The sequence below is a fragment of the Liolophura sinensis genome, chromosome 7 (assembly GCF_032854445.1).
Source record: "Liolophura sinensis isolate JHLJ2023 chromosome 7, CUHK_Ljap_v2, whole genome shotgun sequence".
NCBI lineage: Eukaryota > Metazoa > Mollusca > Polyplacophora > Chitonida > Chitonidae > Liolophura > Liolophura sinensis.
The window spans coordinates 1,117,566-1,135,191 of NC_088301.1; the positions used below are offsets into that span (position 1 = coordinate 1,117,566).

General features: G+C 41.7%; 1 protein-coding gene across 1 annotated transcript; it reads left to right on the forward strand.

Annotated features, from left to right (window-relative positions):
• The first annotated feature begins 3,211 nt into the window (after nt 1-3,211).
• On the forward strand, nt 3,212-9,238 carry LOC135469727 (PHD finger protein 24-like). Its single transcript, XM_064748293.1, has 6 exons — nt 3,212-3,442; nt 4,015-4,206; nt 5,330-5,408; nt 5,899-6,098; nt 8,056-8,204; nt 9,148-9,238. Exons 1-6 carry the CDS (start codon nt 3,212-3,214, stop codon nt 9,236-9,238), a joined length of 942 nt encoding a protein of 313 aa, XP_064604363.1.
• The last annotated feature ends 8,388 nt before the right edge of the window (nt 9,239-17,626 follow it).

A 17,626-nucleotide genomic window follows, 5' to 3' on the forward strand; every position in this document is an offset into this window, starting at 1 on the left:
TTCCCACTTCACCACACGTGAATGATGTTCCCCTTCACCACACGTGAATAATGTTCTCCCTTCACCACACGTAAATGATGTTCCCACTTCACCACACGTGAATGATGTTTCCACTTCACCACACGTGAATGATGTTCCCTTCACCACACCTGAATGATGTTCCCCTTCACCACACGTGAATGATGTTCCCACTTCACCACACGTGAATGATGTTTCCACTTCACCACACGTGAATGATGTTTCCACTTCACCACACGTGAATGATGTTCCCTTCACCACACCTGAATGATGTTCCCCTTCACCACACGTGAATGATGTTCCCCTTTACCACACGTGAATGATGTTCTCCCTTCACCACACGTGAAGGATGTTCCCCTTCACCACACGTGAATGATGTTCCCTTCACCACACCTGAATGATGTTCCCCTTCACCACACGTGAATGATGTTCCCCTTTACCACACGTGAATGATGTTCTCCCTTCACCACACGTGAAGGATGTTCCCCTTCACCACACGTGAATAATGTTCCCCTTCACCACACGTGAATAATGTTCCCCTTCACCACACGTAAATGATGTTCTCCCTTCACCACACGTGAATAATGTTCCCCTTCACCACACGTAAATGATGTTCTCCCTTCACCACACGTGAATAATGTTTTCATTTCACCACTCGTGAATGATGTTCCCCTTCACCACTCGTGGATGATGTTCCCCTTCACCACACGTGAATAATGTTCCCTTCACCACACGTGGATGATGTTCTCCCTCCACTACCCTTGCGTGATGTTTTCCCTTCACGACTCCTGACTGATGTTCCCTTCACCACTCCTGAAGGATGTTCCACTCACCACACGTGAATGATGTTCCCCTTCACCACACGTGAATGATGTTCCCTTTACCACACGTGAATGATGTTCCCCTTCACCACTCGTGGATCATGTTCTCCCTTCACCACACGTGAATGATGTTCCCACTTCACCACTCGTGGATGATGTTCCCTTCACCACTCGTGGATGATGTTCCCTTTCACCACTCGTGAATGATGTTCCCACTTTACCACTCCTGCGTAATGTGTCCACCTCCATCACTCGTGCATGACGTTTCGCCTTCAACACTCGTGCACGCATGCATGCTTTGGGGTTTAACGTTGTGTTTAACAATTTTTAGTCATATGACGATGAAGAGTCAATAGGTGTGTGTGCACATTATATGTCTTCTTGTGGCAGAGCAAGTCCAAGCCGCCAAAGTTCTACCGCCAGTGAAGTACCATGCTTAAGACACCAGGCATGACACTTCACCCAATCACATTATTCTTACACCGGGCCAACAAGTCCTGTTTCCTTGCTCTTGCTGATCGCCAAGCGAGGCAGTAACAAGTACCAGTTCCAAAGTGTTTGGTATGACCCGATCCTGGTTTGGTCCGGGGTCCCCAACTTAGAGGTGGACACTCTAAAAATTAGGCCACCAAAGCGGTCCTCACAACTCGTGAATGATATTTTCCCTTTACCACTTATGAAGGATGTCCCCCCTTCACCACTCATTGACACATGTATGTATGCACTGGGGTATAACGTTGTACTTAACGTAATTTTTCAGTCATGAGACGATGAGGAATCAATATGTCTTACATATGTGTTACCCCCGCTTTACCACTCGTGAATCATGTCCCCCTATACAACTCGTGAATGACGTGACCCCTTTACCACTCGTGAATGGTGTTTCCCCTTTACCACTTGTGTGTGATGTTTCCCCTTTACCACTCGTGAATGATGTGCCCCTTTTACTACTCGTGAATGATGTTCCCTATTTACCACAGGTGGATGATGTCCCCCCTTCACGATTCGTGAATGATGTGCCCCCTTTACCACAGGTGAATGATGTTTCCCCCTTTACCACTCGTAAATGATGTGCCCCCTTTACTACTCGTGAATGATGTTCCCTTCACTACTCTTGAGCGATGTTCCCTTCACTACTCTTGAACGATGTTCCCCCTTCACCAGCTCAAGTAGTAATTGTCTCTCTGGAAGCTTGTTTTACCTATTAATTACCTCTTTGCAGCGGATTTAATTTACTTCTTCGCACACCCCAATATTGCTGTATTAATAGATAATAACTACCCATGCTGTTAACAATGAATTGCTGTAAACTCTCATGGGAGCAGTTTTCAGGCCTGCAGTAACCACCTGCTTTGCATTAAGTTCGCTAATGCTTACATCTAATGTACATTTTATTTCATCACTATGCTGTTGCTGGCTGTTCGTCAATAACCTGCACAATTTCGGTGAAGATACACACAGTAAGTAGCTGTTTTGCGTACCAGCGTGTCAGTATGTCAGGTTATAGCCTATCCGCTGTGGACTAACCACCGCTTTGGGCATACAGGCGTAAAGGCGCCTACGTGTATTAACCAGTGGACAGCTGTAATGCAGTCTACGTGTATTAACCAGTGAGCAGCTGTAATGAGGTCTACGTCTATTAACCAGTGGACAGCTGTAATGCAGTCTACGTGTACTTAATGAATGTGTGTTATCCTAAACATTAGCAACGGATGTGCGGCAAAACACTGACAACTGGACTTCCGTAAAGTTGTGCGTTGTCAAACAATGCATGCCCGTTTATCCGGCGAATGCTGACCCAGTAAGCTAATCTATGGATCGTACAAGAAAAATGGGATACATGACAGCTGAGCATTTTGGTTTGTAATAGTGTAAGCCGATACATCCCGAAGTCTGCACTAGAATATGGTTAAACTTTACAAGCAGTGTAAGGTAAGTTAATAGCTTGATCTATAACCTGATGACATGTGTTTCCATCAGGATGAGCTGTGTTAATAACCAGATTAGACGAGTTTATGGCATGATTTACTCAGCTGATCTACCTTCAAATACATGCTCTGAGTTTACTGTGTAGACTATATATTATAAAGAGTTGAATTACTACTAGACTGGTTTCACTTTTGAAATCTTTATATAATCTGGTTTCAAACCTGACTGATCTGAATTTGCAACAAATGCCTTGACTGTGCTTATTGTATATGATTTAATATTAGCTGATCACATTTAAAATGGGGTTGGCTGCATTTTAGAACAGATAGGCTGTAGCACTTAAGATGGGATCAGGGATATCCAAAATACGAGGTACAAGGCGTAGGTTTCGCAATACGGCAGCGCTAGTAAACACACTCAATGTTAGCCACAGAGCTAGCCAGATGCGGTTACGGACGCCCCAGGGGTGCGCGGACGAGAGTAGTGTCACCTTAACTCGCTGCCTCACCATCACGGACACTAGCGCCGCGTGGGAAGCCTTACGACGGGGACACGTATCGGAGGTCAAGGATTTGCCCAGAAAGACGGTGATCTTCTCCAATATCCAACCGGAGGTGTTGGGAGAAACAGAGGGCGGCGTGGACTGTTGTATCCCTCGCTACAGCGATGTGGAGGTAAGCAACAACTGGTTAAGCTGAATTCTAACTAGGGTTCGTTGAATTGGGTACAAGGTCTGCCTGCGAACTGAAAAGTCTTGGAGTACGGATTGAAAAATAATGCCACACATACATTATAGGTGGTTGATAAATCATAAATTTCTGAAATGATACTTACACCTAGTTAAAACATATCAGAATTTGGGTGTTTGGAATAGAAAACTTTTTGCTCAGCGATACCGCCCACCCACCTGGAGGTTAATAAGGCAACAAAATCATGACTTCACTTCCAACAATAATAGTCGTGATTCAGGGGATTAAAAAATAGTAAGAAAAATTAGCGCGTTTATGTAACGTTAAACTATAGTGAGCTGAGTGTAGCGTATATTTGGATAGAGGAAAGTCTCACGAGTTAGCATTTCTGGTCATAATTTGGAATTAGCTGCCGGTACATGTTTGAATTCAGTTGGAAGGTATGTTGCGATTTTAGGAAGGTTGTATCACATAATATTCAAGTTTTGGCCCCCTTCACCATCATCTTTCCTGTTACGTTACCAAATTTGTGAACATCTCACATTGTCTGGTTTCAGATTGTTAACGACGATCTGTGTAGTATATGTGGTGTGTACACATACGATGACCTGTACCCATGTCGCGTGTGTACTCGGGTGTACCACAGCAGCTGTCTCCAAGTGTATTTCCGGTGTGACGAAGATGGGGCGTGTTTTCGACAAGTCGACAAGGCCATCCGTTCGGTGACAGGCTGGAGTTGCTTCAAATGTGTAAGATACGCCAACATTTACACTCGTATAGCTCTGTCCTACTTTGGGTGAGATACGTATTTATTTATTTATTTGATTGTTGTTTTTATTTATTTCTATGATATTGCGGTCAGTATTCTAGTTGACTGAAAGCGAGGTGCCCAGTGTAAACCAATGAAGTTGCAGACAAAATTTCTCACGTGAGTTATATATGAAAGCTTACATGTATATGTGCATTCTATCTTGGAGGAAGATGGATGGTGTGCGATATGTATAGACAGTTTCTTAACTGTTCCCAAATTTACTTGACACACGTATAGACAGCTTCTTAACTGTTCCCTAATTTACTTGACACACGTATAGACAGCTTCTTAACTGTTCCCTAATTTACGTGACACACGTATAGACAGCTTCTTAACTGTTCCCTAATTTACTTGACACACGTATAGACAGCTTCTTAACTGTTCCCTAATTTACTTGAAAAACGTATAGACAGCTTCTTAACTGTTCCCTAATTTACTTGACACACGTATAGACAGCTTCTTAACTGTTCCCCAATTTACTTGTCACAGGTATAAACAGCTTCTTAACTGTTCCCTACTCTACGTGACACAGGTATAGACAACTTCTTAACTGTTCCCTTATCTACGTGACACACGTATAGACTGCTTTCTGACTATTCATTAATCATTGGGAAATACGTTGAATGTCTATAAATTATTCCTTCCTTAGACATTTGCCAGCTTGAAAGTCACACATCCTTTCCGCCGAAATACCATTAGCCCTTACTTAGTAAATGTATTTCTCATCCTCACTCATCCTCTCCGCCGAATTACCGTTAGCCATTACTTAGTAAATGTATTTCTCATCCTCACCCATCCTCTCCGCCGAAATACCATTAGCCCTTACTTGGTAAATGTATTTATTATTCATTCAGTCGTTTATGTAGCAAATAGTTGTAAATAAATTCGTAACGTGTTAAACATTCAGTTTTACGGTGAGACGAATGTCCCAAAAGAATTGCTACACAGTTTATCCTTTCGATTAACTTAGTGTAAACTCAAAGTAAGGTAAATTCCAGACTGATTTTCGTTGGAGTTATGATTGAGACGGTTATCTAATGCTTTTGTTATTTTTATTTCAGGACGACTTAGCTAGTTTACTGACAGAAGACGACATGTTGACTTTGACACAAGCGTTCGACCATTGTGACACCAATCAAGGTACGAGCCACATTTCGATCATAGATAGTATTCCGCACATCACGCTTTTCGTCTTGCCTTTACTGTTTACAAAGCTTAAATTCTTGTAATTTATTCTATTATTTTCGGCATCGGTCTGCATCTTAAACCACACGTCGAATATATTTAGTCCGAGATTGCTAAGACGTTAAGTTTGTTAAAATTTTCCTTACCAACGTCAGAGTCCGCTCCGTTTAAAATCTGATGCAGCTGAGACGGCGTTTGAGATAAAAATTAAATACGTCTCCACAGCCTGAAATATGTAGATATTTATGTTTTTCTCTTTTTTGTTTCATGGGTGATGCACTAAGCCACCTGCTTTACTGACAGCCTTGATATACTGTTTTTGTGGCCACCTTTGACCAAACAAATTTTTGCTAAACCTAACCTCAGAGCAATCTATGTAGCCAACGTATGGTTAAGGAATGAATTTCTATCGCTATCGTCGGTTTCTGTCCCCGCCACACCGCAGATTCCCGTGTAACAATGGAGGAGTACGTAAAGTACAAGAGGAAGGCTTTCAGAGAGAAGACCGGAAGTAGTCTGTCGGTTACAGAAGAGGAAGACGAGAGGTACAAGTTTGCCTTGCTAGCTGGCGGAACAGGAGCTTCCGTCACGTGGTGGACCTTCCTTAACAACGAGGCTCTCAAAATGCTGTCGAAAAGACCAAAGGTAAAGCATGTAACATACAATAAAAAGATTTGTAACTTCATCAGAGTGGAGTATTTCAACGTTAAGCTCAACTGCACTATTGTTCATAAGTATTATTTACTCTTAAGTGATGAATGGCTCATGTGGCACAACGCTCACAAAGGCATGCGTCGCTTTGCAATACAGGACGTATATATACCCCATGTGTCCGCTGGATCTCTCCAGCGACAAATGACCGCTGCCATATTAAGTAAATCTTCTTAATTATCAATACGACTGAAATATCAATGAGATGGTAATATAGTTCTGTACATAGTTATTATATAAAGTTTTCCGACTTGAACCAGTTTTGGTCCAAGCTGAACAGCTCTGTTGCTTTTACTCGTGGAACTCCCGTATTATGTCTGTGTCATTTTACTGGTCGAACACCTGTATTGTGTTTGTGTCAGCTTACTAGTCGAACACCTGTATTGTGTCTGTGTCATTTTACTGGTCGAACACCTGTATTGTGTCTGTGTCATTTTACTGGTCGAACACCTGTATTGTGTCTGTGTCATTTTACTGGTCGAACACCTGTATTGTGTCTGTGTCAGTTTACTCGTCGAACTCCTGTATAGTGTCTGTGTTATTTATTAGTCAAAGACCTGTTTTGTGTCTGTGTCAGTTTACTGGTCGAAGACCTGTTTTGTGTCTGTGTCAGTTTACTGGTCGAACACCTGTATTGTCTCTGTGTCATTTTACTCGTTGAACACCTGTATTGTGTCTGTGTCATTTTACTCAACAAACACCTGTATTGTGTCTGTCATTTTACTCAACGAAAACCTGTATTGTTTCTGTGTCATTTTACTCGCTGAACACCTGTATTGTGTCTGTGTCATTTTACTCAACGAACACCTGTATTGTGTCTGTCATTTTACTCAACGAAAACCTGTATTGTTTCTGTGTCATTTTACTCGCTGAACACCTGTATTGTGTCTGTGTCATTTTACTCAACGAACACCTGTATTGTGTCTGTGTCATTTTACTCAACGAACACCTGTATTGTGTCCGTCATTTTACTGGTCGAACACCTGTATTGTGTCTGTGTCATTTTACTCGCTGAACACCTGTATTGTGTCTGTGTCATTTTACTCGATGAACACCTGTTTTGTGTCTGTGTCATTTTACTCGACGAACACCTGTATTGTGTCCGTCATTTTACTGGTCGAACACCTGTATTATGTCTGTGTCATTTTACTCGTCGAAGTCCTGTATTGTGTCTGTGTCATTTTACTCGACGAACACCTGTATTGTGTCTGTGTCATTTTACTCGCTGAACACCTGTATTGTGTCTGTGTCATTTTACTCGTCGAACTCCTGTATTGTGTATGTGTCATTTTACTCGACGAGCACCTGTATTGTGTTTGTCATTTTACTGGTCGAACACCTGTATTGTGTATGTGTCATTTTATTCGTTGAACACCTGTATTGTGTCTGTGTCATTTTACTGGTCGAACACCTGTATTGTAGTGTAGTGATTAACAATAACCAACAGTGCATATTACCCAAGAGAAAGGCCAAGTATTAATCGGACCAGTGTCGGTGTAGTGTGTACATGGTGTCTTCAGCGTGGCGTTACACTGAGGCACCACTATCAACATGCATGTCATGCTGCAAGAATGCATCGTTGTATTGCAACTCGGAACTTCTGTGACTATATTGTGGATTAGCCCGTTAGCTCGTTAGCTAACCCTAGGGGCTTCCCACAGTGCGATCGCTGTGAATTTAAGCCTACATCTTCTGGCTTTCTCTCTGGCCGTGCGAGGGTGTGACAGCAACCCGTGGACGGTCGTGAGTTTCCCCTGGGTTCTGGGCGGTTTCCTTCCACCATACTGCTGGCCGTTGTAATATAAGTGACGTAGTCATGAGTGCGTACAAAAAAGTTAAAAGCTGTCAAAACTGTGCCCTGCACACTAAACTGAGGCTCTTCTGTTTCCAGCATGAACTCGTGAAACTACTGTCAGAGAAAGAAATCCAGAGAGCTCGGGAAACGTTTCGGTTTCTGGATCGAGATGACAACGGTGCAATTTCGTACCCCGAGGCCGCCGAGGCCTTCAACATCTGGTACCGAAACTTCTATCAAGACAGGTAACTACTTTCAAAACATGCTGATCAGCTGTCCGTCCTCGTAAATGTGCTTCCGACGTTTTTGTCGAGCAGCAGTGGTCAGAATGTTATTTTACACGTAACCAATCTCAGTCTTTTTTTGCGTAAAATATAATAAGGGTATGCTGTCGTGTGTTTTTTCTTTGTTGTCCATCTTCTTTTTAAAAGAAAAATACATACATTTGATACGATTATTCGTCTTCATAATATTAATCATGGAACTCTATGTATGGTGCGTCCACCAGTAATAACAACATACAGCAACAATGTTTGTTTAATATGTAATTGTGTACATTTACTGTTTTATGGAATTGAGACAGACTGTGTGGTATAATGACGGCGTTTCATCTCGATATTTGCTTCATATTCAGCCCTGATCAGCAAACAGCTCTTGACAACCATGTGACCACAAACGCCACTCTGCTGATGGAGGCTGACCACAATAAAACAGGGTACCCTATACTTGTACTTCACCCTTTATCAGATTTCTCATTCCTTCTCATTTTGGTGTCCAGAGTATAAACGTTAAAACTGTCAAAATCATCAAAAACGTTATAATGTACTCGAATCCAACTGTCGCTAGTTCGGCTGCGGCCTTTAGGAAGAGGGTTTGTCAGGTATACCTGAGGAAGTTCAAATGTTTCTTGAGATTCTACTTTTGATAAATGGAATGCTGCCGGCAGAGTACCCCATAAAAAACATTCAAATAATGGAAGTAAAATTTCCAATAACGCTAAAAACAGACTTCGTTTATGTATCAAGTTTGCACCTTACCGAGGATTTAAGTTGTGAATATTGTTTCAGCGTAAACACCCAAGTGTACTCCTTTTTCTATGCTAAATAGACACTTCGTCAAAGAAAATTTACCTGGATTTCAGTTGTATAAATAAACAGATGAAAGAACACAAACTGCTCTGGTTTTCAGGACTGTGACGTGGGAGGACTACCTAATGGATCAGACTTTGTTGTTTCTGGCCGTCCGGCCAAATCTTACATGTGCGGTGAGTGGAGATTGACAGCTGTGGACAGCATCGAATTACCGTTACACGCAGCTTGTAGAAACGCCTGGTCACCAGACAATGCTATACCGTCTGAGGTCTGCTTCCGGGATCTAAGATTGGCTGCATGTATACCTGTTTCGACTTTTTGTGTCATGAAGTGCCCTTGATGTCAGCGAGCATAATAATTCCAGATTCGAACAATCACCATGAGAAGAGGGATTTCATGACGTCGTCGTTCATAATGACTACCCATCGATGAAAGTATAAAAATGGCAGAAAGATAGCCAAAAAAAATCTTATAAGCAACCTGTGTCATTGAAAGCTTTTACGTCATATATTTGTATCCGTTAAGTTTATACTAGAGGTGGCTCGTTTGTATGAAATAGCTAGCTCTGTTAACGACTTCGAAGGCATACCAGTTTCCGCTCCCCAACCGACGTCATGTTCGTTGAGTTGCCAATTCGCGTAGAATTGCTCGAATTTCTGAATGTATAAATCCATGAATGCTTGGGGTTTAACGTCGCACAACAATTTTCCATGTTATGAGGAGGAGTCATTATGTGTGTGTACATACACCATGTCTTCTTGTGACAGGGCGAGTCACTGAAGATTCATGCCGAAGACACCAGACAAGACACCCCCATCCAGTCACACTATACTGACACAGTCCAACCACTCCTGTTTCCTTGGCTCTCACCTCTCAGTGTTGAGCGCCAAGCGAGGCAGCATCGAGAACCATTTTTAAAGACTTTTGTTTGTGCTGACCCGGATTTGATCCCAGGTCTCCCAATTTGGACCCCGGGTCTCGAGTTCGAGTCGGAGGCTCTAATCATTAGGCGATCGATGCATCGAATTTCTGAGCAATACCATCTACACCATACAAGTATCGCTGTGGGTACTTCTACTACACCATCTACACCATACAGGTATCCCTGTGGGTACTTCTACTACACCATCTGCATCATACAGGTATCCCTGTGGGTACTTCTACTACACCATCTACATCATACAGATATCCCTGTGGGTACTTCTACTACACCATCTACATCATACAGGTATCCCTGTGGGTACTTCTACTACACCATCTACATCATACAGGTATCCCTGTGGGTATTTCTACTACACCATCTACATCATACAGGTATCCCTGTGGGTACTTCTACTACACCATCTACATCATACAGGTATCCCTGTGGGTACTTCTACTACACCATCCACATCATACAGGTATCCCTGTGGGTACTTCTACTACACCATCTACATCATACAAGTACCCCCTGTGGGTACTTCTACTACACCATCTACATCATACAGGTATCCCTGTGGGTACTTCTACTACACCATTTACATCATACAGGTATCCCTGTGGGTACTTCTACTACACCATCTACATCATACAGGTATCCCTGTGGGTACTTCTACTACACCATCTACATCATACAGGTATCCCTGTGGGTACTTCTACTAAACCATCTACATCATACAGGTATCCCTGTGGGTACTTCTACTACACCATCTACATCATACAGGTATCCCTGTGGGTACTTCTACTACACCATCTACATCAAATAGGTATCCCTGTGGGTACTTCTACTACACCATTTACATCATACAGGTATCCCTGTGGGTACTTCTACTACACCATCTACGTCATACAGGTATCCCTGTGGGTACTTCTACTACACCATCTACATCATACAGGTATCCCTGTGGGTACTTCTACTACACCATCTACATCATACAGGTATCCCTGTGGGTACTTCTACTACACTATCTACATCATACAGGTATCCCTGTGGGTACTTCTACTACACCATCTACATCAAATAGGTATCCCTGTGGGTACTTCTACTACACCATCTACATCATACAGGTATCCCTGTGGGTACTTCTACTACACCATCTACATCACACAGGTATCCCTGTGGGTACTTCTACTACACCATCTGCATCATACAGGCATCCCTGTGGGTACTTCTACTACACCATTTACATCATACAGATATCCCTGTGGGTACTTCTACTACACCATCTACATCATACAGGTATCCCTGTGGGTACTTCTACTACACCATCTGCATCATACAGGTATCCCTGTGGGTACTTCTACTACACCATCTACATCATACAGGTATCCCTGTGGGTACTTCTACTACACCATCTACATCATACAGATATCCCTGTGGGTATTTCTACTACACCATCTACATCATACAGGCATCCCTGTGGGTACTTCTACTACACCATCTGCATCATACTGGTATCCCGCAGATAGCACATGTTATATGGATTTGTGTATTTCATCTCGCGTCGATTGTCTAACAAGAGAGATGACTTTAATTTCGATATTTCAAGATTTCTTCAACTTTGCCCAACATGCCAGTCCTATGACTTGCTTTATAAGTAAGTATGTAACTCCGCTAGGGTCTCTATAAAATAGAGCACAGTTTTAATATCATCGTTATATTTTTAACGGTTGCAATAAAAGCGTCACTGAGGTACTTTAATACTTTTTCTTGCTACATAGCATGATATTTTGTATCGTGTAAATATGGACCTTTCAACATTTTAACCATAAAGCGGTGTGGACTATCTACTAGATTTGACAAATCGGTTAGTACAGAGCTATGTCTTTCCAACATCACTGAAAACTACTGACTCATTGTAACTAAAACGGTTTGCAATTTTAACTGAGTACGGCGAGGGTGGGGGATGGGGGATCTAGGATCTGCAAATATATCAGAAATTACCGAGATTCGTTTGAAACCAAACACGCCACAATCGCTTTCAGGGTATAACTCAAAGCGAGGCTGTACTCGGGGACCAGCTGGCTATTACATAAATGTGTCTGGGTTTATGACCGGAAACAGACAAATTCGCAACAATATGACAAAGGCTTGTTTTACCTTGGGAAGATAACATTAGAACATTCAAGAAAAAAAACTCCAAAATATAGGGCGTCTGCTATATATCCTTGCACAATGGCCGAAAGTTTTTCGTCAACATCGAAGGAAGTCCCAACGTAGAACCTTATGTATTATCGCACTAAATATATACCTGTACGCATTTAGGCGTCATGGATCGTAGCCATTTCTTTATGGGACTATATTCATATAATCTATAGGTTGCATAGCTAACTTTCACATTAATTCTTCCTGAGAGACATGTACAAGTATGTAGCGATGGTATTCTGAGGCGAATTCTATCTAGCACCTAACCAGATTTTTGTTGGATACCTATTACTTCTGCTGATCTATTCAGTGGTTAACGTTGGATAAGGTAGAGAGTGACCAGACATGTTTAGTTATTGATGTACTGATTGGTTAATACTTGAAAATGTACGAGATTGGTAAGCTTATGGACTGAAGAATCCGGAATACCTGGAGTAAACCATCGGCCTTACAACGACAAAATTTCTCTTATATACAAACTGGGATGTCTTGAATGATTGTGTCTAGTTGGGCTTAACCCAAGTGAGGGTGTATATATACATCGTGTGGAATAAAATCGTCACGATTAACAGAAAGCAGATGAAATATTTATTAATAGGTTTTATAAAGAAAAAGGTACATAATTTGGATTTTATTAAAATTACGCACTTTGAACATTCCTCGCGTCTTTCGATATTACTGAAAACTGATGATTGCTTTCTTTTTAATGTACGTACTTTTATAAGAGCCTGGATAGTATTTTTGGAGATCGATTAATTTGTTTGTTTTGTTAAAGGTTTAATATAGTTAAAGATGTACAGCATTGAAGAAGAAGAAAAAACAGAGCAGCGACGGACAATGTGATAGTTGACAAATGGTCACTGACAAAAGCAGTGACAAAACGGATGAAATACGGCCTCTTGTCAATTTACCTCCAACTGTCAAATGTAGCAAATTACACGGCGCCTAAACACCATGGCTTTAGATAAAGAAGTCATGCAGTGATGTTGATGTAACTTGTAACACTTTCGGTCACAACGCCACAGTGTTTATACCTGCCTCAGACCGGAAGACACTGAAGTGCCTCACGGAAACGTCCAGCTGAGACATACCCTAAACCATTAAGAAATGAGGACAGAGATGCTGGGATTCACACCACCAAACCGATGGTCTTCCATAGAATTGACCTCAAACTTATATTTTTTATGAGTTTTTTTTTAAAGTAATTCGTCAAAAAATGCACAGATTCGGTAGGCTTGGCTTATCATCATTGTTAATCGATACACTCCTAAGCCTGACCTGACGCCTTAACCTTACTTTTGGCACCCAACACAGTTTATGTAACAAACGCTCCGCTTCTTTTAAGCCAGAGAGTGAGACATTAACCCTACAATGGATTAGGACGTACGGGACATTCACTCTAGTTCTCACGGCAAAACCAATAAAACTCGCATCTTGGGGAAGCCATTTTAAAAAGGAATCATAAAATCTGGTCGCATCTTTAAACATTTAATCATGAGGATAAATTTTTAATAATTTAAAGGAAATGGCTTATTAGGAACATTGTAGAGCTGAAAAGTCTTAAAGCTTTTGGCTGTGGGAATAAATCGGAGAAGCAGGTGAAGCAGGTGTGGAACATGGTCTTATAAAGTGTATTAATCCGCTTGCAGAATATGTATATGGCGAACGCAAAAAACATAGTTCACGTATATTTGCCCCACACAGTGATGACATAGCTGACCTCAAATACAAGGGTCACACAGAGGTCGCGGGCTTGTCAGACTTACACACAATAGTTCGGACTTAGTTCTGACAGACGTTGCGACAGAAGGGTTCTAATATAAACTTCCTGACTTTAACACAAGGGACAAACTTTGGAAATGAATTCCCATACGAAGAAGACGGCCCTTTTGCCAATAACCACGAACAAAGAAACTCGCTTTCAAGAACACCGTATGACGAAAGTATCGAGTTTGGAGGGAAAACTTCGCAAAAATCGAGCTCTTCGAGAGGCACACAAGACCGTGGTGAGAGACCTGTATACGCCGACAAAACCGAGGAAGAAGACTGCCAAAAAGGCCAATGTGCCGGCTATTGTTGTAGTGGAATCCAACCAAGATGACGAATCAAACATTATTGACAATGACGTATTTACAGCAGCGGAGGACGAAGCAAATCTCTACAAATACACGGGGCGAAGATGTTCGGAGAAGGCAGCCCTGGACATAGCGGGTATCAATATAGCAGCAAACACTGACGACACGCCCAGCGGCACTGAGACAACGCTTCTACAGGCCGAAATCCCGAAACCATGCTCCATTACCAAAGAGGGGAGGCAGTCAGCAGCGCAGATCGAAACAAACCAAATTTTGGACAACTGGACGGCAAATCTACGCTCTGACATGTCTGATGACGCAAACATGAGCGCGTGTAACTTCCTGAGAAGACCGAGCTCCGCCGGGGCTGTAAGACGTCTGTCGAATGACAGCGGTGGATCCACGCATGCCCTTCGTACCCTGTCCCCGATGGAGCTGCTAAGTCGATCTACGGAAGCCCTCAATACGCTCAAGGACAGCTTGGAGGACGGGGAAAGGCGGCCGTCTAGCGCTTCGAGAAGGACGAGCTTGTATCAGATGACGAAAGCAGAAAGCGACATCTGGCGGCACTGCCAGCGCGTTCAACGCCGGAAGTCCTTGTCCCTCAATGACATCAGCATAAGTGAGCTGAAGAAGTGTAGATATCTAAGAATACCGGAAAAGTATCAGTGAGTTAGAAAGACAAATGTGAAATTAAAAATTCGCACGTGAAGAAAGGCGGTTACCTGAGTTGGGTGAGTAGCTCCTTGAAGAACTGAACGACTTTCAACCGGTGACATTTAATTGACACTAAATATAATTTGATAGTCTTCTTTGCATTGTGAATTTCTCATAGCACGTCCACTGGAACAATTTTAGAAAGATGTTTTCTCAGTTCGGTGGCAAGAGAACTGTTCTCTCTACTGTAAAAACTGTAAAGCGTCATGAGAAAATTCTCCTCGCCGTTTACTCTTTTCTTCTCATGTAGAAATCGTGTAGATTTCCTCATGTGCTGGGTGTCACCTTGAAAAGAAGATTCTATGGTTTATATCTAAATAGGTTTGAGGTTAATATAATACTGTGAGTATGGTAAGAAAATTCTCTGTTAGCTGGTAAAAAGGAAGTTTTTGTTGATAATTCATCCACACCTGTTTTATAGTGTTCTTTAAAAATTCTGATACATCGCATGGATTCGAATTCCCAACGCCATTGTTTATGTCATTTATGTCAAGTGGAATAGTTTTAAATCGCTCCGATGGCAAACTTCATAGTAATATCACCAGATGTAAAATTTGCAGCTCAAATGAAATTGGTCGTTAGATATATTGATGAAAGATAGAGCGTTATTGGAACAAGTTTCTGTATCAGATATATACATTATAAGTAATTTTTGAGACATAGATTAATTGCTATTCATATATCATCGAATCCGTATAATATATCAACGAACTGATTTCGTCTACATTTATTGTATTTTACGTTTGTCTTTCAATCATTAGTATATTTAGTTTGTTTTATTTATTTGATTGTCGTATTACGCGGTACTAAATAATATTGCACTCGCTAGCAGACTTTCCCGCACACGAACGCAGAAGAAGCCAGTATGAGCTGGATTTAAGCTCACAACGATAGCACTGGTGAGAGTTTCCGGAGTCAACGTTCAGCGCTAGATCGCTAAACATCCTTCCATGAAGTATTCTATCGCTGGAATACTTCAGCTGGGGGTTAATAATAGCCTCTAATAGGACATCGCTCATATTTCTCTGCTTTTTAATAATCATAAGCGATTGACGGTGCACATGTGACGGTGCACACGAGACGGTGTACACGTGATCGTGCACATGTGACGGTGCACACGTGGCCGTCCAGACACTCGTACATGAAGTTCTGTGGTGACCATTTGTCACCGTTCAACACGACTTACATCTGTCCGCCACATGTAAGTTTGTAGTGCATTTGCCAAAGGCCGGTGGTTTATCCCGGGCACTCAAGTTCCCTCGAATTATGAAAATGACTTACGACGTGTAAAGATGAATGAAATTGTTCCACTTTCCTGAAATGATGCTTGCTTCGAAAAACGTAAATGTAGTTATTATATTCATAATAAATGTAATTATTATATTCGTTAAACGTAAATGTAATTATTATATTCATGTAATTTTTGATATTTTTGAGATATCGTTGGTAAATTTGGAAGGCTTTTGACCTAAAGTTGACCACCATCAAATATTAAAAAGGTTTTGTTTTGAATACGGGCTTCTGTCATTTGGTCCATGATGTGTTTTATTGTCAAATAAGTGGATTGATATTTTGTTTCCATGTCTTTGTCAGTTTGGATTTATTTACTCGCCTGAAAATACTGAAGAGAGAAGATCAACAGTCGGTGTTTCTAGCATGCATGCCTCTGTTCACATTTATGATGATGGATCCATTTTTACCAAGTGCAGTATAAATTTAACAATACGTTTTTGTACGAATGACAGTAAATTTTAGGACAAAAGCAAATATTTATTAATGATCCGGATTTCAGGTTGGTTGTTATGTCAGAATCTATGCTCTGTACCTTGATTTATTGTTTTAAATCTTTTAAAATGTTATCTTTAAAAGTAAAGGAAATGCATGTTATGAAATGTTATACATATAAATGTATAACTAATTGGCAGATATTTCACTTGATAGGTATAGTAAATAACGTGAAATATACACCACGGTTACTACAGGGTAGTCAGAATCATGTAGTCGGGATCAAGTTGGCAATGTCAGCCAAGAACTGCACGTGCTGAACAAAGCAGTATACGCGGATTAACCAGGTTTAGAGTTGAGGGCAGCCAAATTTTGCTATCCCTTATACTTATGTAACATCAGCAGTGTATAGCCATAGATTAGAACGGCCGGCTGGTCACATCCACAATACAGTCTACCCAGCGGTGTGTGAAAGGCTTCTTCTCAGAGAGGTCCACAGCCTGTTTGTTGTGTAGAATAGCAGCAAGGTTCAGCAGGTATGGGCTGGACAAGAACTGGACAAATGACAAGAGTGTTGATCTAATCATCAATACGATGGCAAAGAAGAAAGGAGGATGGTTTCTTAGGCAAGGGGTTTGCTTGCTAGGGGAGTCGTGTCGCGAGGTCATGCTGAAAACGGCTCACTTGCACGGCTACAAGAAAGGGTGCGACATAAATGGAACTGGGAGCGGGTCAGTGAAGAGTATAAACGGAAGACAACTGGTGATACCTCTAATTGTGTTGGTCCCACCTGAAGATGACGGTCCTAGGCAGAAACGACCGTCTCATTCTCCTACCAGTTCGTCTCGCCATATGTTGAAACCTGAAGACGCAAGCAAGCCCAGAAGGCATTACGTCAGCAGAGCTTCTCCTCGGGGCACATCCGCCTACAGCAA

Excerpts from the sequence above, each read along its gene's own strand:
- LOC135469727 (XM_064748293.1), top strand. The coding sequence starts at position 3,212 with ATGCGGTTACGGACGCCCCAGGGGTGCGCGGACGAGAGTAGTGTCACC. Across the intron at positions 3,443-4,014 it reads CTCGCTACAGCGATGTGGAG|ATTGTTAACGACGATCTGTG; the intron begins GTAAGCAACAAC and ends GTCTGGTTTCAG. Across the intron at positions 8,205-9,147 it reads CGAAACTTCTATCAAGACAG|GACTGTGACGTGGGAGGACT; the intron begins GTAACTACTTTC and ends TCTGGTTTTCAG.